The 22,241-nt window shown below is 52.7% G+C and overlaps 3 protein-coding genes across 3 annotated transcripts in view; 2 read left to right on the forward strand and 1 right to left on the reverse strand.

Annotated features, from left to right (window-relative positions):
• The window catches only part of LTBP2 (latent transforming growth factor beta binding protein 2), a 70,540-nt gene extending 57,103 nt beyond the window's left edge, over window positions 1-13,437 (forward strand). The window contains exons 20-35 of the mRNA XM_040067635.1: window positions 100-222; window positions 421-546; window positions 2,920-3,042; window positions 3,345-3,470; window positions 3,563-3,685; window positions 3,915-4,046; window positions 4,991-5,116; window positions 5,894-6,037; window positions 6,312-6,503; window positions 6,626-6,706; window positions 7,310-7,438; window positions 7,673-7,813; window positions 8,059-8,226; window positions 8,720-8,983; window positions 9,212-9,361; window positions 12,562-13,437. Of these exons, the coding sequence (XP_039923569.1) occupies window positions 100-222; window positions 421-546; window positions 2,920-3,042; window positions 3,345-3,470; window positions 3,563-3,685; window positions 3,915-4,046; window positions 4,991-5,116; window positions 5,894-6,037; window positions 6,312-6,503; window positions 6,626-6,706; window positions 7,310-7,438; window positions 7,673-7,813; window positions 8,059-8,226; window positions 8,720-8,983; window positions 9,212-9,361; window positions 12,562-12,728 (2,315 nt within the window). The 3' untranslated portion in view covers window positions 12,729-13,437. The remainder of the gene's footprint in view (window positions 1-99; window positions 223-420; window positions 547-2,919; window positions 3,043-3,344; window positions 3,471-3,562; window positions 3,686-3,914; window positions 4,047-4,990; window positions 5,117-5,893; window positions 6,038-6,311; window positions 6,504-6,625; window positions 6,707-7,309; window positions 7,439-7,672; window positions 7,814-8,058; window positions 8,227-8,719; window positions 8,984-9,211; window positions 9,362-12,561) is intronic.
• A 632-nt stretch (window positions 13,438-14,069) lies between these two features.
• NPC2 (NPC intracellular cholesterol transporter 2) lies at window positions 14,070-16,158 on the reverse strand. The gene is made up of 4 exons (XM_040067464.2): window positions 16,057-16,158; window positions 15,860-15,967; window positions 15,496-15,668; window positions 14,070-14,874 (listed from the first exon to the last, which is right to left on the reverse strand). Exons 1-4 carry the CDS (start codon window positions 16,139-16,141, stop codon window positions 14,788-14,790), a joined length of 453 nt encoding a protein of 150 aa, XP_039923398.1. The 5' UTR covers window positions 16,142-16,158; the 3' UTR covers window positions 14,070-14,787.
• Window positions 16,159-20,400: 4,242 nt separating this feature from the next.
• Window positions 20,401-21,808, forward strand: ISCA2 (iron-sulfur cluster assembly 2). Its single transcript, XM_040067400.1, has 4 exons — window positions 20,401-20,497; window positions 20,659-20,827; window positions 20,924-21,039; window positions 21,230-21,808. The coding sequence occupies exons 1-4, from the start codon at window positions 20,412-20,414 to the stop codon at window positions 21,402-21,404; spliced, it is 546 nt and encodes a 181-aa protein (XP_039923334.1). The 5' UTR covers window positions 20,401-20,411; the 3' UTR covers window positions 21,405-21,808.
• Window positions 21,809-22,241: the final 433 nt, after the last annotated feature.

Genomic DNA, 22,241 nt, shown 5'->3' on the forward strand with positions numbered 1-22,241 from the left:
CAGTCAGCCAGCCTGTTTGGCCGGGGCATATTGCACTCATAGCTTGTGTGGAGGGAGTGCCCTGAGCACCCTCCCATGCCATTCTGCTGTATCACACAGATGTGGATGAGTGTCTTGTGGAGGGGACTTGCGCTCATGGACGGTGTGTCAACCTGGATGGCTCCTTCCGCTGTTCCTGCTACCGGGGCTACGAGGTGGCACCTGATGGGAAGAGCTGCCAAGGTACTAGGGAGCCATGTGTGCAGACACTCTGTAGTGTCACACGTTCAGTCCAGAGGGTTCCCTAGGCTCCCCCCGAGCACTTGGCTCTGCCTGAGTCCTGGCCACCATGCTGGCTGGTTCCCCCAGCACACATGGCCCTGGTCATGGTTGCTCTGCATTTTTTCCTCTTATCCTCCTCTCCCTCATGTGTTTATGCAGACATCGATGAATGCACAGCCCGGGCCATCTGTCCCTCCGGACTCTGCCTCAATACTGAGGGCTCCTATTCCTGCATGTCTTGTGACACCGGCTATGCTGTCTCCAGAGATGGCAGCACGTGTGAAGGTATCCCTTCCCCAATAATACAGGAGCGGGTGTTGGAGGAAGTGAGGGAAGAGAAGAGACATTGCCATAGCTGGGTTACTGGTGGGGCAGGAGGACTCCTTTAGCCTCAGGATCCTTTCCAGCTCTTTAGCTTCCTGTTCAGCAGAGAGCATGGAAGGCTGTGAGCAGATGTCACTTGGAGCAGCAGGAAGGTGATTTTGCTCACACAGGAAAGGGATGGGGGGAAGGACTCATGGACTAATGATGATCTAGAAGATGCTGACAAGAGCCAGAGGAGTACAGGAGGCTTGGAAACATTGGCAGAGTTGTATGTCTTTTAGTTCAGAAATGTGTGCTTGGGAGCATATACTTCAAATGCAGATCTTCAACAGAAAGAGAAACCTTGGGTCCACAGCACATGGAAAGACTGTGGGCACCCAGGTTTCATCATTTTTCCCCAGCCTCTAGTATAACTTGGACATGTTTAAAAGGGAAAGCTTAGATCAAGGTCTCTGCTGTGCCAGGTATGCTGGTGGAGACTTAAGACCAGCACTGATTTGCATTGGTTGCAGTGCTGAGACACAAGACTGCTCAGTCCGAGCTTTACAGCTCAACTGCCCCAGCACAAGCAGGAAAATTCCCTCTCTGATGGCTGACTGTGGGGGGTATCCTAGGCTTGAGATGGCTTGATGCAAATTCCCTGTTTGGAGCAAGAGAAGGGAAAGGGCAGAGCTGGCAAAGGTATTTGTTTAAAGAATGGCCACATGCTGAGAATTTATCTCTGGAGCACTGCAGAGCTCTGCAGCCTGCACGTAGCTGGCAGATGGAAGATCTTGCCTTTGATGTGACTCTCAGAAGGATCCCCCTGTATGGGGGCCTCCAGGAGGGGAGGAGAGGGGAGTTTTCCTCCCTTAGTTCTCCTCTGTTTTGATGTCTGAGAAAGGCAGTGTGAAATGAACTTACTTTGCATTTGATTTTTGGGTGTGATGGAAGAGCCATAGTTTGATGCATTACATCTGCCCTCCCCTTTTCCCAAGACTCCACATGAGCTGCCCCATCTCAGCCACCTTGCCCCAGCCATTTCAAGAGGGCATCTTATCACGGTTTGATACTGTTTGGGTCACACTGACCTGATGGCAGGATGGCATGTTCCTCCCTGCCTTGGCTGGTGGCCTTGTCTGTGGATTTAGGTTTCACATTTGAAAAATGATAAGGCTTTTGTGATAGTTTTTTTGTAAATAAACTAGGTTTTGGTTCCTCTCCAGAAGGATTCAATAATACTGCTTCTTGCAACATTTTGAGACTGAAAAGCTGGGAATCCTGCCCTGAGGTGGTAGGGAGCGATGCTCTTTGTGCCTGTGGCATGCTCAGTGCTCTGCAGAGGGGAAAGTGTTCCTCCCTATCCTCAGGAGCTGCCAGTCTCAGGGCTTTACCTCCTGTCAGTGCAGTGTTCTCCCGTGCTCGCCCCTTCCTCAAGGGCTGCAGGCAATCTGATGGCATCTTGCAGCCCTCTGTGTGAGGGAAGGTATCCCTCTCTCCTCTGCTGTGAGCAAAATCCTCAGAATGCCAGCAGATTCTGGCCAAGGCCTGGGAGAGTTGGGTGAGAGAGGGTTTGTGGAGAGCTCTGAAGCAGCGTAAGAGTTGTAGGCCCCTGGACAGCTCTCCCACAAGAAGGACATTGCAGGCAAGTCTGGCAAGTGAGAAAGCAGAGCCTTGGAAGGTAGGGCTGGTGCTGCGTTGCTCTGCTGATGTTTGCTCTTGTGCAGCTGGCTGAAGAGAGGATTTGTCAACAACTGTGACTCTGCACTGGCCTCTTTGTGGTTGTTGTACGCAGAGCAGAGTTCTGCTGGAGACAGACGTGGGTTAGCAGTATCCCTGTGCTCACAGAATCACTCAGTGTCTAAGGCTGGAGGGGACCTCTGGAGGTCATCTCATCCAGCACACTGCTCAAGCAGAGCTACTAAGAGTTGTCTGCCCAGGACTACATCCAGATGGTTTTTCAGTATCTCCAAGAAGGGAGACTCCACAGTGTCTTTGGGCAACCTAGGACAGTGCTCTGGCACTGTCACAGAAAGAGAGTGTTCAGGCAGGACCTCCTGTATTTCAGTTTGTGCCCCTTGCCTTTGGTCCTGTCACTGCACACCACTGACTTCGTGCTGGGATAGTGTTTTGCTGGTCCCTGTAATGGAAGGGAGTGAAGAGTCTGGGCTGAATCTGCACACCCTGCTAACAGGGAGTCTCTACCCTCTTCTCACTGTGATGGGATGGTCTGGGAGGACAGCTCAAATGCACTTTGCAGGCCAACAGCTGGGTGATGCCTCTGTGGATGGGGATCTTCCCCAGTGGTGGCAAGAGCTGGGGCCTCATTCTGTGCTGTGCCATTCCTCTTGGCAGATCTGGATGAGTGTGAAGACCCTGCTGTTCAGTGCCTGGGGGGAGAGTGCAAAAACACACCAGGCTCCTATGAGTGCCACTGCCAGACTGGCTTTGAGCTCATCAATGGCACCGTATGCGAAGGTACAAACCCCATCCATGCAGCCCTCTGGGTCCACTACATACTGGATCCCCCTTCTTTCTCAGCAGGGAGGATGCTGGTGCCAAGGCAAGTGATGCCACCATGCATGGCTTGTCCATAAGGCTGTAGTCAAATTCAGGCTCACCATGGACAGGGAAGATCTCTGTTTCCATGATGAGAAAAGAAGGGGGCAGGAGCCCTTTGAGGGCTGCCTGTAAGAGACTGGGAACAGGGAATCCATGTGGCTTTGGTGAAGGATGTACCCCCAGGTTGGGTGCGTGGTCCTGATTCCGCTCCTCTGCAGATGTGAATGAGTGCCTGAACAGTGAGATCTGTAGTCCCAATGGCGAATGTCTCAACAGCCACGGATCCTACTTCTGCATTTGTGCTCCTGGCTTCTCAAATGTGGCTGGTGGAGTCAGCTGCCAAGGTGAGTTGGAGGGTGGCCGGGCCATACCTTAGGCCCTCTGCTTCCTGCCCTGCTGGGAGATCCAGGTTGATGGTTTTGTGTTGATTTCACAGATGTGGATGAATGTGCAGACAAGTCCCTGTGCTCGCAAGGCCAGTGTCTGAACACGGAAGGCTCCTACAGATGTCTGTGTGAAAATGGATTCAAACACTCCCAGGAGACTGATGACTGCGTGGGTGAGAGATCGTTGCTGGAGAGATCAGCCTTCCAGAATTTGAGGGGACAAATGAAGCCAGTGCAGGGGGGAGGGCAGTTCTGCTCCCAGCACTCAAAGTTGCTGGTCACTTGTAAGGAGGAGTAGCACTGGTTCAAGGCCTCTGGCCAGCTAAAGTAGACCCAGCTGCTGCACTGAACAAGCAGGCTCCCCATCTGATCATCCTCATCCCCTTGCTCTCCTCCCTGCAGATGTGGATGAGTGTAAAGAATATGGGGATGCCATCTGCGGCACATGGCGGTGCCAGAACAGCCTGGGCTCCTACCGTTGTATCATGGGCTGCCAGCCTGGCTTCCACTGGACCCCCTTGGGTGACTGCATTGGTGAGTACAGCCCTGGGTCTCCCTGTCCCTCACCCTGGCAGGAAGTGGGTGGTTGTGGGACGTCTCTGCCAGAGGTGCAGGGGAGAAAGAGGAGGAGGAAGAGGAAATGTGTGGCTGGTGGAAAGGCAGATAATGCTGAGAGTTTGTTTTCTTGGCTGTGCTGCCTGCTTGTGTCTAGACTTCTCTCTTCCTGGCATCTGGAACAGACACTGCATTGTGCTGCTTTCCGCTTGGGGAGAGTCCTGGGCAGGTTACAGCCATTCCAGGCTTGGGGCTGGACCGCAGCTCCCTGTAAGCTATGCTTGCTGGGGCTAGAGCCAGTCACCTGCCTGGCAGGCCAGGGTGAGGGGAAAGGCTGCTGGTAAGAGTGTGTGCTAGGCTGGCGAGTCTGGGTTTGAAGCCCAGGCTCCAGCAAAGAGGAAAGAGCAAAGGGGTTTTTGTAGTTTTTGAGGCTCCCCCAACTCAGGGAAGGTTGCAGCAGGGAGGAGCTGCTGCCAGCCACTGGGCTCTGGGCTGCAGTAAGACTCAGCCTTAGCACGTGGAGCTGCTCCTGGCCTTGGGAACCATGGGCTGTGGACACATAACTGCTCCAAGAAAACTTCCATGCAGCAGCTGGAGCTTTTGGGGTCTGTGTCCCTTTACACCTCTGCAGGAATCTGCTACCCTCAGTCACCCCTACCAGTCACCTCCCATGCTTTCCATCAATTTCCCATTCCCACCCTGCCCCTATAACTTCTTTGTGGCTCTCAGTGTTGCAAGAAGCTTCTCTTAACATGCACACTCATAGCAAGGTGAGTAACTGGAGCTGCCAGACCCAGTCCTTCACATCAAGGGAATATCTGCCCCAGTCCCAGATCCTGGGGTCAGAACCAAAGGGCCTGAGTAGGGGTGTCCACTGGGAGAAGTGGGGTCTAGGATAATTCTTGTTTCCGGCTTTTCTGCAGACATTGATGAATGTGCCAATGAGACGCTGTGCGGGAGCCACGGCTTCTGCGAGAACTCAGATGGCTCCTTCCGCTGCCTCTGTGACCGTGGCTACGAGAGCTCACCTTCTGGGCACTACTGCATTGGTGAGTCTGCCAGAGTCACTCTGCCAGCCAGGAAAGGAGAGCCACTGGCAGATGCCAGGCTGGTGTCCCTGCTGTATGATGGCTCCCAGACCACAGACAGGGACTGCACTCACATTGAGAATCACGCACATGGACTGGGCAGCTCATGGAGTCAAAACCCCTCCCCATATCACAGCAGATCTTTGGGATTGCAAAGGACCAGGCAATCCTGGCAATCCTCAGGCAACTCTGAAAAAGTGAGTGTTTAACAGTGAACATGGAGCTCTTTTCTGTCCAGGTGGAAAGGAGGTCCTTGGGGGATGGAGACACTGAAGGTGCTAGAAAGGTACTTGAATGAATGCCTGTAGAGAACAGGGTGTATTTTAAGGAAGAAAATTTTCATTGTGAAGACAGGCAGGCAGTGGAATGGTTGCCTGTGATGGTTGTGCAATTGCCAAGGGGATTTTAAAGACATGACAAAAAAAAAAGCTCTGAGCAGCCTGGTGGGATCCTGTAACTGAGTAGGGGGTTGGATTCGAGTCCTCCAAACCTAGATGATTCTGTGATCCAGCAACCCACTGGATTTTAGCATGCCGGAGTTCAGGCTCTGAATCCACTAAGAGCAGGGCATGAGGCTCCTGCCAGACTTTTGTTGAGCCACAGTGAACACAGTTCTCAGCTTGTCCCTAGCAGCTTTTTGTCTCCCTGCTGCAGGGTAGCTTCATGCTGCAGACCGTGCACAGGCTGCCCATGCAGGGACAGGGCTTCTGCTGCCCACTGCTGCCCCTTGCTTTGCAGATGTGAATGAGTGTGAACTGATGGTCGCCGTGTGCGGAAGTGCTCTTTGTGAGAATGTGGAGGGATCCTTCCTGTGCCTCTGCCCCAGTGACCACGAGGAGTACGACACAGAGGCAGGGCAGTGCAAACCCCGAGCTGCTGTGGGTGAGTAGGCAACTGTGATAGAGCATGGGTGGCAGCTAGAGCTGGAGCGTAGTAGCCCTGGCTGGGGTGAGATAAAGATGAGGGGCTGACAGGGCTGGACAAGCCTCTACAGATAATGGGCACGTTTTTGTTTGGGGAGAGTTCAGAAGCCTGAAAGTGAGGACCTGGGAAGGCCACACTGCTGGGGATGGGTGTGATCTGGGACCTCCCAGGTATGGGATGCTGTGTTGGGGTGCCAAGGACCCCATCCCGTCCCTGCTCTGCTGTCTTCTAGAGGGATCCGACACACATGCAGCCCACCTCTCTGACAGCGCAGAGCGCAAGCAGTGTTACTACCACATCAGTGATGTTCGCCTGTGTGACAGCGTCCTGGCCAAGAACATCACCAAGGAGGAGTGCTGCTGTACTGTGGGGGCAGCCTGGGGTGACAACTGTGAGACTTACCCCTGCCCAATCCCAGGCACAGGTAGGACTGTGGCCCCACCATACCAGGCAGGGCCAGTGTTATGCCTGCCAGCTCCACCTTGACTGCACTAATGAACTGCTTCTTTTCTTTCCATCTCCTCTTGGCATCTGTATCTTGGTCAGTGGAGTACCAAGAGATCTGCCCTCTTGGGAAGGGCTATATTCCCCAGGAAGATCTGCACTCAGGAAAAGTCTCTTTCACAGGTATTAGCACCATTTTCTTTCATCCAGGGGGAAGAGGGAGAGCACTATATAAAACCCTGTATGAAAATGCATTGACAAAACTATCTCCCCAGGCCTGTCGTGGGGGATGCTAACATCCTGCTGCTATTTTCCCCATTCCAGAGAAATCCCAGACTGCTAGTATTGTTGAGCTGGAGTGCCCCTCCCTCCAATCCTGCCTCATTGCTGGCAGTGATTCTTTCTTGGTGCAAGTCCCTCATTATGAACCAGGGATGGGGACCATTAAGACACAGCTCTTCCAGTTACTGATCAGATCTCCCAGTGGCCAGCTTGCTCAGTCTTTGGCACTTAATCTCCATGTGGCTTGTGTACTTAAGATACACATGAATTTCCTCTTCGTGAAAGTGTCCTGCTCACACCATCCCTCCTCCTGCTCTGCCTGGGGGTGCTTCTCCCTCTGCTCCCAAGCATGGGGCCTGTAGGAGAGGTGGGGGCTCACTCAGGGACCTGTCAGTGATCCAGGCAAGGTGCTGTGACAGCTTTTTGCAGGTATAGCACCCAGCCCACCTTGCTTCCATGGCTCTGCTTCCTGAGACACTTGCCCTCCCTCCATCCCTCTTTCAGACATGGATGAGTGTGAGATATTTGGCTCAGAGTTCTGCCGCAACGGACAGTGTGTGAACACGGTGCCAGGCTACAAGTGCTTCTGCCGTACAGGATACTTCTATGACTCCAGCAGGCTTGAGTGTGTCGGTAAGATGGCCTCAAAGTGCAGTGGGCACCCCACTGCACACGGGGGAACAGCCATGCTGCTGCACCCAGACTTGTCCCTGCTGGGCCAGGTCGAGATAACAGGCTTCCTGGGACCCTCCTGGGGAACAAGAGAGGAGGGCCTGAGGCCCTTGAGGTCCCCATTTGGGCAGGGAAAGGGTCACATTGCTCATGTCTGCCAGACTGAAACATTGCCCTGTCCTTATGTGTGGGCAGATCAGGATGAGTGTCAGAATGAAGTGTACTGCATCAACGGCGAGTGTCTCAACACAGAAGGCTCCTACCACTGCTTCTGCAGCCTCCCTCTTGTGCTGGATGCCACTGGCAATAGGTGTGTGAATTTCTCCAGCAGAGCAGGTGAGTCTGACCCCCCACTGCAGCACACCTTTGCCCCACACATTCTGCTGCATGGCTGGGTCCTCCAAGAGGGAGCAGTGGGTGGGGACTTGGGGTCTGGCTAAGGTGCGTCAGCACCAGCACAGGCTGCAGCCAGGGCAGGGAGGGGGCAGGAGCTGGCACACATGGTCATCCCTCTTGGGACAAGATGGACAGGCACTCTTCTGGATGATTTGCATGGCATCCTTTGCTTGTGTCACTCACAGATACCTCGGAGGAGTATGAAATCCACCTGGATGTCTGCTGGCAGACCGTTGCTGACTACATATGTCAAGACCTGCTGCGTGGCCAGCAGACCACGTACACCGAGTGCTGCTGCCGGCTTGGCGAAGCCTGGGGCCAGAACTGCGCACTTTGTCCCCACAGGTCCTCCGGTAAGTTGGGCAGCACGGGCAAGCGTCTCTCAGCAGAGATGGGAATGGGCTGGGCTGCCACTTGTCATGCATGCAGGTCCGCTGCATAAGGTCTGTGCATTGCTGGAGCCAGCCCAAGGAGTAGGTAACCCCACACACACTTCTCCAGGGCTGAGCTGCACCAGTGGGTAGAATGTACCTGAAACTGGTTTGCAGCAAGTCCAAGGTATTTGAGGGGAGAGTTGCCCCGTGCATCCCACTTCCTCTGCACACTTAGGAGGTAGTGGCTGCCGGGGATGGGAGCACCCTGGGAATCGATGTTCTTGCTGCTCAAGAACCTGCTGGCCCTAGACAAGAGCTAGTCTTGACAATCAACAAACTACAGAGCTGCAGCTTTGGGGGACACTGAATGCAGGCCTGCCTCAGCTGACCCAGTGTGGATGCACACCCTCTGGCCATATAGTGGACCTTGAGCCAGGCTGCACTGACCCTTCCTTTTCCTCACCACCTGCAGCTGATTTTGCTTTCCTGTGTAATGGAGCCAGTGAAGACAGTGAGAGGGGGGCTGAGCTCCGAGAAAGAGCTAGGTATGAGTACGGACCAGGCTTGGAAGACCCCCACTATGGCCTTCCCAGCCCCTACTACAACTACCTGGAGTCTGAGTACGGAAACCCCGAGGCTGGTTTCCCTCGGAGGGAACCCAGCAGTGAGTTTCGTGGCAGCCCTCTCCACCACGGCCCAGCGCGGTCTCCACCCCGCTACCTGCCCGGCCAAACTGGTGAGTACTGGTGACACTCAGAGTGCCTCCCCACCCAGACTGCGTCCATGGGGACTGCCTCGTAGTTCCCACCCTGGCCGGGCTGCTCCAAGCAACAGAGCAAGCTCTGTTCCTGGCTGTTCTGAGTCAGTCCTGGCGACACCAGCACTGTATTGCCGCATGCCCGATATTCCCTTTGTGGCTAGGCTGAGGCTCACCCTGCCCTTACCCCACTTTGCCGCTCTCCAGGTCTCTACGAGGGCTTCGAGGGGCTGCAGGCGGAGGAGTGCGGGATCCTCAACGGCTGTGAGAACGGGCGCTGCGTGCGCGTCCCGGAGGGATACACCTGCGACTGCTTCGACGGCTTCCAGCTGGACATGACCCGCATGGCCTGCGTGGGTGAGTGAGGGCCCGCCTGCCCTGGCCGCGGCTGCTCCCTGCCGGTGCCGGCCGGGACGGCAGCAGGAGCAGTCCCCTTCTTCTTCCGATTCCTTCCCATGCGGCTGGGAGGGCCCCCGTGGGGGTTCAGCCGGCCACTTTCTGCTGCACCAGTGGGTGCTGGCGGCTGGGTAAGAGCAGCTCTGGCCACCACCGAGAGCGGCTGATGTCTCCTGTCGTCTCATACCACTCTTGAACATCACAAGCCATTGTTACTGTGATTGATTTCCTCTATATTTGCCACTGCCCTGGTGAAATTCCTCACTTTGCACCCTGCCCTATGAGACCTGGTTTCTAAATCTTCTCTCTGCATTTCCTCTACACCCCTATGCTATGCCTCCATCCTTTTCACATTATATGTCTCCAAGCCAGCTGAGACCTCCGGCACTCAACAAAGCAGATGAAGACCCTCTCTTTTTCCTTAGGCACGGCACTTACTCCAACTCAGGGCATCCTTATTGTACAATACAATGGTGCAGCTTCTTCATACAGAGCCCGTGGTCTATACCACCCCAAATGAAGCTGTACAAAATGGCTGCCCGAGATGTTACTCCTTCTTCTTTGTTTGTGCGCTGTTTTCCTTTCCTTGGCCACAGTGCTTCGCATTTGCCTTCAGTGAATTTTGTCTGATTGAATTTGGACCACTTCTCTATCAGAGTTAAGTGCGAACCCTGCAAAGTGCTTGCAGTCTGGCATCACACACATATATTGTAGAACCATGGGGATTCTTCCTTTGTCCACCTTAATGACAACATTTGCGTGGAGTAGGGGTAAGGACAGATCACTGCAGCTTGTGCTTTAAAGAGTTTTTATTGTAACAGCCAGGTACTGCTAATTGTCTTTGGAGTGCAGCTGTGCGGTCCATTGTGCAATTGCCAGAGTTTAATCTAGGGGGAATTTTCTCAATCTGTTTGAGTGTGTCATGTGAGAGTGTGTTGAAATCCTCACCATGGCTAAGGCACATCATATCCACCGCTTCTCCCTTATCTGACAGGCCAGTTATCAGGTCAGGAAAGAACACCGGATTGGCTTAACGTAATCAGGCCTTAACTGATCTGCACCAGCTATTTAATGATCCTGTTATCCTTTAGAGGGTTATGACCTAATCACTCACAAACCTGAATTGCTTAGGGGTGAGCAGACTGTAATTCTGGATTTTCCCCTCTCTGTTTTTGAAGATTGTTGTAAGATTTATCCTTTGTTGCTTTTCTGAGGCCTCCTTTATGCTCTCATCTCAGAGAGAAAGAGAGAACTGTCAACTTTTCAGGCAGGCAGGCAGCATGAAAAATGTGAACTTGCATTGCCGCAAAACTTTATGGATGTAACTGCTTTATATCTGATTGTTGAACCTCTCCATCACAGTGTGGTCTCTCCCTCCCTGTGCTCCTGCAACCTTGTTTAAACACTTCAAACATGGTCTGTGCCCTGTCTGATCACCACGAGTGTTTTTATGATGGCTGGAACAAAGCCCATGTTAGCTGCTCCAGCCAGCTCGACTGGCTTTTGTTTCATCTGTTGATAAGAAATAGACTGACATTCCCCATTGTTTCCTGCTAACATATTTATGGAGCCTTTGCTTGTTGCCTTTTCTATCCTGAACCAACTAGCCCTCATTTTACACTGGAGCCTGGATTTTTTCCTTTCAGTTCTCCTGCTTGGTTCTTAATCATCACCATGTTTTTAGCTTGCTGACTTCAGGCCTTTAGAATAGTCCTGCAGCTGCTGCAGCACTTCCCCTCTCACTTACCTATGGCAACAGCTTACCCATGCCCTGTAAGGTGGGCTGTGTGTCTCCACCCCTGCCCAAGTGGGCAAACTCCAGGACTTGGTGCAGACTGCTAGCAACACTACACTGTTGCTTCTGGCTTTTGGGTCTCTCTGGGCTAAAGTGTCCTTGTTTCATTTCTCCTCTCAATTTGGTGGCCAGACCAACCTGCCTGCTCTTCCAGCTTTTACTTTCTCTTGCTTCTGAGGCTGCAAAGCACGTTTCCCTTGATATGCCTAACTTCTCCTTGCACTTCTGAGCAAGCCACCTGTTCATGGCAATGTCTGATCCTGAGGTTTAGTGTGAGTCCAAAGTGTCAGTTCACCAATTGGTTTGGCTGTGTGTGAAGACTACCTTGTTCCTCAGGCTCTCTCTTCTCATGTTCCCTTCTCCATCTTCCTCCTGTGACTGCTGCGCTTTCTCTTACCTCCCTGAAAATTTTGCTTCCGGCATCCTTCCCTGGGATTGCACTTCTCTTTCTTTGTCAGATGGCCCCCTCCACCTATGCTAGAGATAATCCAAGGTCCCTGGGGTGGCAGAGCACTTTGGTCCTCGCAGGGTCCACTGGCTAGTGCTGGGGCCTTTTCTCTCCCTTGAGTGGCCACCTGAATCCATCAGCTGTTCCCCACTCCCTGCTGATCAGTGGGGGTTGAGTTTGGAGTTTGTGGTGAGAGGGTTTGAGCTCTTGTGGTGCTGTGGGTGCAAATAATGGTTCTGGTGTTGTACATGGGTGCTGTGTCAGCTCATGGCCCAACCACAAGTTGGCGTATCTCAGGCAGGGTGTCAGGGTGAGTACAGGAAGCAGAGCACACCTGTCACAGTAGGGCAACTGCTGTAGGGCTCACGTGCATGCTCCAGCTTGACAAGCTGGCAAACTGAGCCCTTTGGCACAGTTTGCAAGTTAAGAAAACATGCTGTTGTTTGTGCAGCACGAAGTCCCTCTGTGTTTTGGTCCTGGAGATGATAATCAGCCTCTCGGGGCCACTATAATTTGCCTGGTTGACCTTGTTGGATCAGAAGAGGGCATTTTCCAAGTCTAGAAGTGGCCTTTTCCCCAGATCTTAGGCTATTACAACTTGTTAGCCAAAAGCTGCTAACCAGGGGGTGTTGCCAGCTGCAGAGCGTGGAGGGGCTCTTATCTGGTGTACATGGGGCAGGGTTCAGTACTGTGCTGGAGGATACTGGGAATGCCACCCTTGGATACTACGGATGCTCTGCAGATATGCTGAAGGCATGGGAGGCTGGTGGGGTCACTGTGGATACCCTGAAGGTACCGATTGGGAGACAGGACAGGCGGAACCTGTGTGGGAGGGCCAGGGGGGACAGCAGGGGCAAAAGGCTGTGGGCAGGTACTACTCACTGTGCCACCAGCTCAGCCCGCTCCTTCTCCTTGCAGATATCAACGAGTGTGAGGAGGTGGGCAGCCCTGAGCCCCTTTGCCGAGGTGGCACCTGCAAGAATACAGAGGGCTCCTACCGCTGCCAATGCTTGCCGGGCTACGTGGCCCTGGCCCGGTCACACCACTGCGTGCCCCAGACAGCCCAGAACCCTGCAGCTGCGTAGCTCTAGGAGAGCAGGGGTGAGGCTGCTCCCCTGCGCATGGCTCTGGGACCTGAGGGCACAGAGAAAGGCCTCCCGGGGCTGTGGGTGCTTCGAGGCTCTTCGTTCCTTCCCCTTTGAAGTGCACAGCTTCCCCACCACTTCTCTCTATAGGTCAGGGCTGAGCTCCCAGCCTGCGCACCCCTTTTGGCTCCGCCAACCCCTGTTCCTCCTGCAGCAGAGCCCACCCCAGCCCTCAGCACGTCACATTGCCCTGTGTCATGGAGGCTCACAGGACACCTTCCCCTGCCACACAGCCCCAGCCTGTCCCCCTCACCCTGCCGAGACAGGGGGTTCATCTCCCTGCCACTGCTGCACTGACCTAGTGACAAGCCTTACCCACACCACGGGTGTTGGCCCCACTCCCTGTGAAGCGTCCAGCCCCCAGGCCAGAGCTTTAAGGTGGGGCTTCCACCCCAACTTTGTAAAGCTGCTGCCTAACCTTGGGACATGGGAGAGAGGCCTCAGGGGCCCCAGGGCCAGGTCTCCCTGTGGCCTTCAGCCCCAAACTTTGTGCCCCACGCTGGCTGGGCAGGGGGAGGGGGAGCAGGTCCAGCTTCCTTTCTGTAAAGTTGTTGGTGGTTATTTTTTTTTTAACTGAGTCTGCTGGAAACTTCTCTCATGTTGTTAAATAAAACATTTATTTTGGGCCCCTGTGGCTCAAGACACTGGGGTTTGTCAGAACTCTGCTCGTCTTGCTTCTGCCACGGGCAGAGCCATCCCACTTGTAAGCCAATTCTTAGCCCTCACAGCTGGCACATAGCTTCCTTCTGCTCCCGAGCCAGAGCAGAGAGCCTTCCCAGGCCAAATCCCCAGCCCAGCAGCAGGAGCCAATTCCAGTCGCTGCGGAGAGCACGAAAGTTGTGGCTCTTCAGACCCTGCTCTGTTCTCACACAAGGGGGCTGCAGTTTCCATATGAGAAAGTGTAGTTGGTGCAGATGGCAAGGCCTGAGCTCTCTGGCAGGTCTGGGAGTTCATTCTCCAGCCCCAGAGCTCTCCGTATAAAGACATTTAACTATGCTGCAGCAAGCAAGGCTATGTTCTATGCCACCACCTCTTCAGGGAGCCTCTGCACAATTTCAAACCTGCACAGGACTAGTAAGGCAGGAGCACAGCCAGACATTGCCAGCTGGATACTGGCAACAGAGATGTTTGGCTGCTTCCAGGTCACCCACACTTAGGCCAGCATACTACCTCTATTCATGCCTTCAGCTAAGAATTAAGACCAGCTGAACCCCAACTAGAAGATGCACAGCCCGTCTGCTTTTCCTCCTGATCCTCTTCACTCACAAACTACAACACAAGCAGATTTTGTCCAGCCTTTATTAAAAGAAAAGTTATAAAAAGAGATTCAAGAGCTCACAGCAGCTCCAAGTTAGTAGTAGTGCAAACCATTGGTTAGAGAAAGAATCATCCCTGCAGAGACATTGAACACCGTTTGGCTTTGCATCCACAAAAAAGAAGTTTTCCCAGCTTGAGTCCTGCTGGCTTGAGCAGAGGCCCCAGACATAGCAGGCTGTCAGCTCAGGGAGACTCCTCTCCTTCCCTCTGCTTCAGCTGCATGGATAGCAAATGCAGCTCCCAGGGGCATCCTGATCACAACAGAACAGGAGAAACACAGGAGGGTGGATGCAGCTGGCATTCTAGAAGAGGCACTGAAGGGTTACCAGGTAGCAGGTCAGACAATAGCCAGGTTCATCGCTGAGAAATTCCTTTGTGAGGACAGACAGGTCCACGTCTAACAGATAAAGTGCCTCAGCACTTTAGCGGTTGGAGGATGATGCTCAGTCACTCCTGCAGCAGACACTGCTGCCCTTTGAGCTGCTAGGAGAACACCCCAAGGGTGTCACCTAAACACAGTAAGAGCACTCTGCCAGGGGCTGATCTTGCAAGGAACAGTGCTGGCTGCTCAGAGGCTGCAGAGCTCTGAAGGAAGCAGTAAGAAATGTTTATTATATAAAAGAATTTGGCCTGTGTTGTTTCTGGTTTTCCCCTCCCCAAGCCCTACTAATGGCAGGGCTCCTCAGCTGGTAATCTGCACTGGTATCTTCCAGCAGAACAACATCTGGTCCTGGTCATCTACCAGCTCCCACTTCACAATCAGTTTAATCTGAAAGAAAGAGGAGCAGAGGAAAATAAGAATACTCAGAAGATATTAAGGCAAGAGTATGGGGAGAAAAGTTATCAGTCATATGGAACAAGGAGGTCCTGGGAGCTCTGCACAAAGAGGACAGAGCTAGGGCCTTGTCCTTGCACGCAGCAGGTGGGCCACACTCATGCACTGATTCCTGGAGTACCATCTGTGGATGGACAGGGCTCAGTTACATGACACAGGAGACCTCCACACACTGCACTCAAATTCCCACTCCCTGAGAAAGTAGAGTGGGAACACCCTGCAGCATCCCCAGATGAACTGCCCTCCAGAGTGGAGCACACCCAGACTGAGAGCATTCAGCTGCATGCAGCAGGCTCTGGAAAGAAGCACAGCACAGGAAGATACTGGAGCAGCTGAAGCCACTTCTCAGCAGCTGGAGCTAGGCTGTTTCCCGTGCTGGATCTGTCCCAAAGTGGGAACTTGAAACTAGAGTCATACAGCAGAAAGAACACCAGACTGTTTATGGAGTCTACTCTTTCTCACCAGAACAATACAAGGTGCCTTCCCTTGAAGGCAGATGGTGAGACTACCCAGCAGGCAGTAGCTGAGAAGCTGACCGGCTGCCTGCATACTTACACTGGGGTACTCGCTCTTCACAGGGAGTTTATTCAGGTAGCTGTAGGAATGGCCCTTCTGAATGGGGCACTGGATCCCGGACTTGCATCCATCAGGCTCAGGAATAGGGAAGGGTATGTCCACGTGCATCATCTCCCCGTACACCCTTGCTTTACTGCCCTGGCTCTCGATCTCTGCAAAACACGGAGAACACACGTATACAACGCGTGCCCTTCACATACAGCCAGAGGCTGCAAGACCACAACTAAGGGACAATCTTCCTCCCAACCAGATCCTTCGCCAGCCACCCTTCTCCCCTCCCAGCAGCGGGACACAGAGGGGATCACCTGCCCCTGCCCACTCCCGCTGGAGATGTGCTCCTTACTGCTGGCGAAGGTGACGTTGATGCTGTAAGATGTTCCCTTGTGGAGCAGGCAGGGCTGAGTGGGGCAGGGGCTCACGTTCACCTCCTGGATGCTGCCGTCTACGGAACCTGCAAGGAAGAATCGGGATCACCGGGCCGTCTCCGCCTGCTGCTGCGCTCCTCCCGCCGCCCCGCGGCCGCGGGCCGGAGCCACTCACCGCAGTCAACGAAGCGGAGAGGCTCTGCCAGGGCGGTGGCGGCGGCGCCCAGCGCCAGGAGCAGGGCGAGCGGGGACGGCACCATGGCGGCGGCGGCGGCGGGCACGGCGGCGGTGGCGGCGGCTCCGCGGTGTCACATGAGCGCGGCCGCCCCGCCCGCCGGTCAGCTGGGGCGGGCCCCGCCCGGGGGACGGGCCGCGGCCACCGCGCCTGCCCGGGGGGGCCGCGGGGAGAGAGCGCCCGCCGCCGCCGAGGGCACGGCCGCGGCCGGGAAAAGGGCTGTGGGAGCGCCGCCGTGACAGGGAACGACAGGACAGTCCGGGAGTGATGGTGGTGTGCTGGCAGTACAGCCCTTGGACAGACAGACAAACACCGTCTCCAAAAGCGCTGCCACTGGACTTACCTACTCTCGGGCTGTCCTGGGACAGTCAGTGTCAAAGGCAGCAGGACAGGCTCAGATACAGGCAGTGCCATGGGCCGGGAAGCTCTTTTGCTGCCCCTACTGAAAGGGGATAAAACATAAAGCCCACAAAGCTGCTATAATAGACTCGGCTGTGGCCTTGTTCTTCATACATATCCCGTACCCCGTGTTCTGCATGTTGAAAGCTGCTTGCATAACACGAGTGGCAAGAGTTACATCTGCTGTGTACCTGGTGTGGCTGCCACCTTTCACAGAGCACACACGCACCAGTCCTGTTTCTCAAACTCGTGAATTGCCAGAGACTCCCTGCTTTGTGCTCTGGATGCCAAGGCAAACCAGACAACGCTTCAGAAAGCATTTGACCCAAGCTGAAGTTTACAATTTTTCACCAGTTTCACATGGTAGCAAGTTTTAGTTTTTCTGGGGTCACTTCAGAGCACAGTAGAGAGGCACGTGAGTGCTGATTCAGTAGGAAGGTGGCAGGGCTGACACAGCGTCCCCGTTTCAGACCTCTGTGCACAGCCAAGTGACTCAGAGGTGGCACCCCACACTTTGCTCAGGCCTGCTGCAAACGGTATCACATCACATCGGGGTGTAGGGCTTTTTAATTTTTGTTGTTGTTGTTGTTGTTGTTGTTTGGTTGTTGTATTTTTTTTTTTAGATTTCAAATAAGCATTCAGTTTCCAGATGCATGCATAGCAGAGTGCTTAATGCAGCCCTATGGAAACAAACAAACAAACCCCCCCCCCCCCCAAAAAAAAAAAAAACCAAAAAACCCACCACCACCAAAAAAACCCCACCCTCAAAAAACCCCTTCTGAGACTATGCCATGTATTTAACACTACCTAGCACAACTGAACCAGATAAAGGCTTTTCCTTGCGCATGGAACGCATGCCCTTCAAAAGGCTTTCCTTATCCCCATCCTTCAAGTCTTACAGATGCCTAACAAAGCTGCCTATCTGACTGCGGGTAACAACTGCAGTCAGGTCAGAGCAACACCACAAAGTGCAGTCAGTCACACATTCACAGGATAAGCAATGCTTGGAATTTACTGGGGAGCAAATTCCACAGTCCATTATATCAGAATGCCTTGCTGTGAAACAACTCACCACGTATCTTTGCTTTACAGATGCTTTTACAGAATGGCAATGACTATGTACGTACAAGTCAAGACATATTTCAAAGGCTTTGAACTAAAAATCATTGCATCTAGGATCAAAATTAACATGCCTATTTCCCCTCCCTGCACCCCAAACTGGAGTAGTAAAAAGCTTAATAAGTGTAAGTCTGTAAATCTACAGCCAAGGCCTTTATGGAAGAAAGAAGCAGAAACCTTCTGCCCAAGGTTTTTAGCTGATATCATACATAACCATGGTGTCAGTTTTGCAATAACATTACTAAAGCTTAAATTTCCCAGGGTAGCACAAGCATCTTGGGCCAAACAGACCTTGCTTTTAGGCACATGCCCCCTATGACATCTGATAACAGGCATAAGCCTCCAGGTTCCCTTGGGGCCAAATATTGCCTAAGAAATATTCAAATTAGCTTCAGGCTGGTCTCATTATTTTGCAGATGGAGGTCCTTTCAGATTACCAATATCACAGGAAGCTTATGCTGCAGTGCAGAAACACCAGCAGAAAAGGCTAAGAAAGCTAGCAGACAAATTCTTTCCAGCAAGACTGATACTGGAGTTGTTAATTTTCGTAGTTCAACCAACTATTACACGAGGAAAAAGCCTGAAGTTCCATTTCATGAGCTATCTACACCTGATTAATCCAAATCCCTCTAACAGCACAGCACTTGCAGCTCAGTAAACAGATGCGTTTTCAAGCACTACAGCACCAGTAAATACAGCAGGCAGGTTCTCAAGAAAATCCACACACAGACACTAATCAATTTAACTGTTCTTTCAGCCAGAACATTCTCCTTTTGCTACAGATTGTCAGAATTCACATTTAAATTCATCACATCCACACTTGCACTCAACACCATGCCAGAGGTTTTATTATCACCAGTTTCTGAAGCACTGAAAGAAGTTTAGTTTCCCTTCAAAATAGATACAAGATAATTTTAGCATCATGTTGCAGAGGAGAAAAGAGAAAAATATCTAGAAAATTCAGCTCTCAGAGAAATCTCTTCAATACAGTGTGCTTAAAGACAGCTAAAGGAACTCCCCAAACCATGACACCACAAACCAGAATAAGAACAGAAAATCAAAACCCAAACTTAAAAACAGATTATGTCCAGCTGTCAGGAATAAAATGACCAACAAAATCAGGAAGGAAGAAAAATTAGACTGTAACTTCATGAAAAAAAAAAAAAGGCAACCAACATCCCTGTACCACATAGCTGACTGACGGAAAAAAATGGCCAGTGATAAGAGATGCAAGGGAATAGCTGCTCTCCTTAGCTACACCCACCTCCTCCTGTCACACCAAAAAGCTGTTCCCAGAGCATGTCTCTCCTCAGCAGAGCAGATTATTAATTATATTAACTGTGAGTGATGCTAGCTGGCCTTTTCATCATTCTTTCAGTCTGCAGTGATCATTTCGGCAATGCCCCAAAGACCCTTGGAGCTGCTTGCCACAATTCTATCACCTTAACACCTTTCTGTCACTTTAATACAGTAAAAATGAAGGCACCTCCAAAGTAAGTGTCTGGTTTTTGGGGCTACATCCAAAAGACGTTCACAGTGAATATAGCCACAACACTGAGAAATGCAGCAAGATCAATCTAATACACCCTATAGGAGTGAGAAAGAAAGCCAATGCAATATGGAAAGAAATCAGGCGTGATTCCCTCCTTGTCCTCTCTCCCAGGAGGTTTTCATTCCCTCCTCCGAAGCTGTCAGCTTTTGGGATGCCACATTGATAATAATCGAGAAACACCCCAATATGTTTTTATTTAAACATTCAGTGTTCTTATATGCCTGAGGAGGATTCACCAGCTATTGCAGATGCTTGCATTAGTACCACTCCTGCTGGGATCCTGCCTGTGGTACTTTCCTGGCTTTATCCTAGCATCATTAGAGCTAACCCAAAAGTAAGCAAAATTAAACAGCTCAAACCAGTTTTATTTACATACTCAGGACAGAACAAAAAGCAGAAGCCCCTGGTTACAGAAGAAGCACCTTGCTTGGAGCAGGATGGTGAGAAAGCAAACTGTGACAAGGTCCTGAAGTCTTCTGACAGTAAATCACCCTCTCCCGCTGGGATGACAAGTTTTCTTCCACCGGTCTTCCACACAGTCACTGTATGACTCCACAAGCCTGGCTAGGGCTGAGGAACAGGATTCCTCCCCCAGAAGCACATGAGGAACAAAGAGATAAGGACTCTTTTAACCACGAGCACATCCGTGATCGACCGGCCAGGCCACTGTCACACGGCAGACGATCAGGAGGAGCTTAAACCACCGTGGGAGGACAACGTGCCCCGGTGGCCGTAGGGGCCTGCCTGGAGCCGGGCGAGCCCTCCCGGGGCCGGGGCCCGCTCCCAGCCCTGCTGCGGTGGGAGGGAGGCACAGTGCGGGTGTGAGGCTGAGCACAGCCGGCAGCGCCGGGCCAAGCGCTCGAACGAAGAAAAACTGGCCTCCACCTGACAGACAGCAAACCAGAAAAGCCGGGATCAGGGAGAAACCCCAAACCTCTCATCCCTGCCCCCGTGTCTGCTCTTCAGCCTACCCCGCTCCCCTGCGGCGGCACCTTGATCCGTCTCTGGGTTCTGCTCAGGATAGATAACCTTACGGCTAATCCCGGGACAAACGTGCACTGACCGACAGAGCTCACTGTTTATTTATTACTCTCCACTGCTTCATGGCTGCGAACACCCCCAAGAGCGAAGGGCAGCTTCGTGCCCCGCTGCGCCCGTAACGCGACAGCCCCCGGCCACCGCCGCTCCGGTGACGCCCCGGTGTGGGCGCGGCCGCACTTCCGCCATGGCGGCGGGGCGGGGCTGCGCTGGCATGGCGGCGCCGGCGGCGCTGCGGCGGTTGTGGATATTCGCGCTGGGCGGCCGGACGAGGTACCGTCCCCTTGGGCACTCGGCCCCTTGGACCCTCCCTCGGGGGCACAGAATGTCCCCGCTGCGCGGCAGGGGGTGGCGGCTGCGAGGGGCCGGGCCCGCCGCCCCTCGGGCGGCGCGGCCCCCTCTGAGGCGCTCCCTCTCCCTTCCTCCCGAGGCAGCCGGTGCTCCGCTTCACCGTGCCCGGGCCGAGCGCTGCCGAAGCCCCCGGCCGGCCCTGCCCGCCCAGCTGGCTCCCTGCTGCGCTGGGCGTCGTCCCTCTCAGAGCCGGGCCCGACGGAGAGCGGCCCCAGCGAGGGACAGATCTTCCTCAGCGAGAGCTGCGTGAAGGTGGGGACTCTGGGAGGGTCACGCAAAGGAGACATTTGAATGTTCAGCGCTTTGTTCAGCAGGCCTTTTAATCCTCTTCCTTTTATTTGTTTGCAGAGGCTGCTGGAGATCGCAGAAGGATCGGAGTTTCTCAGGCTGCAGGTAGAAGGAGGTGGCTGCTCTGGCTTCCAGTACAAGTTTTCCTTGGACACAGTTATCAATCCTGATGACAGGCAAGGACAAAGGGGCGTTTTGGTGGTTAGGTGTTACTGTTCTTTGCAAAAATGGCAGGAGGGGTATGTGTGAGACGATAGTATCTTGCATTGAAGGGAAGAAGCCTGTAAGATAAGGAGCGTGCTGAGGTTGTGCTTTTCTCTTAGGTCTTTGGTGCAGTTAATGGTTAAATATGCTTTTTTTTTGCAGAGTGTTTGAACGAGGTGGCGCCCGTGTGGTTGTGGATGCGGACAGCCTGGCCTTTGTGAAAGGATCCATGGTGGATTTCAGCCAAGAGCTGATCCGAAGCTCCTTCCAGGTGGTGAGCAACCCCCAGGCGGAGAAGGGTTGCTCATGTGGGACTTCCTTCTCTGTCAAACTCTGACTGGACTCACCACGGATGGACACTGTTTGCAGACACTTTTGGCAGTCTCCAGAGGGTTTATGTTTGTTCTTTTCCCTGCTGCTCCCTCTCATCTCCCTTACCCTGTGACGCAGCTGTTACACATTACTGCAGCTGTGTGTGTGTGTGTTTGCACTGAGCCTGTCTCCAAGATTTGTTGGCCTTCCCTTCAGAAACAATGAAGTAACCTTGAGCATGCACACAGGAACATCTTCAGTGCCTTGTGAACCCCTGGCCAGGTGGTGCTGACTGGCCTGCCCTGTCCTGAATGTGGAACTACTTAACTGTCTCTGCAAGAGAAGGCTTTATATATATATATATATGTGTGTGTGTGTGTGTGTGTGTGTTTATTGAAAATTCTTCCAAAAAAAAGTCTATGAGATTGATTGGTATTGCTTGTGCATTTACATGGAGGTAGAATGTAGGTTCTTTCAGGCTGGTGTTGCTTATTCCTTGTCTTCCAAGCAAATGGGACTTTGAGTCTTTCTCATGTGTACTGCTAGCTCTCCACTGCCCAACTTACAGTGGGCTTTTCCAGATACTTTTCTCTTTTCTTGGTCCCAGGACCTATAGTGCATTTCTATAAGTTCCTGGGATGATGCTTTTTTCTTGTTCAGAGTAAATGAAACCAAAACTAATTTGAGGTAGGAAGAATTAATAGATTATTTCTTTCATATATAAAAAGAAGAAAACCCTTGTGTGTATGTGTGTGTGTATATATATGTGTATATATATATATATTAAAAATACACAGCTCTCTATGCTCCAGTGCTATTTTAGGCTGTTCCTAAGCCTGATTTGGAATTTTAGGTCATACAG

This window comes from Hirundo rustica, chromosome 6 (genome assembly GCF_015227805.2).
Source record: "Hirundo rustica isolate bHirRus1 chromosome 6, bHirRus1.pri.v3, whole genome shotgun sequence".
NCBI lineage: Eukaryota > Metazoa > Chordata > Aves > Passeriformes > Hirundinidae > Hirundo > Hirundo rustica.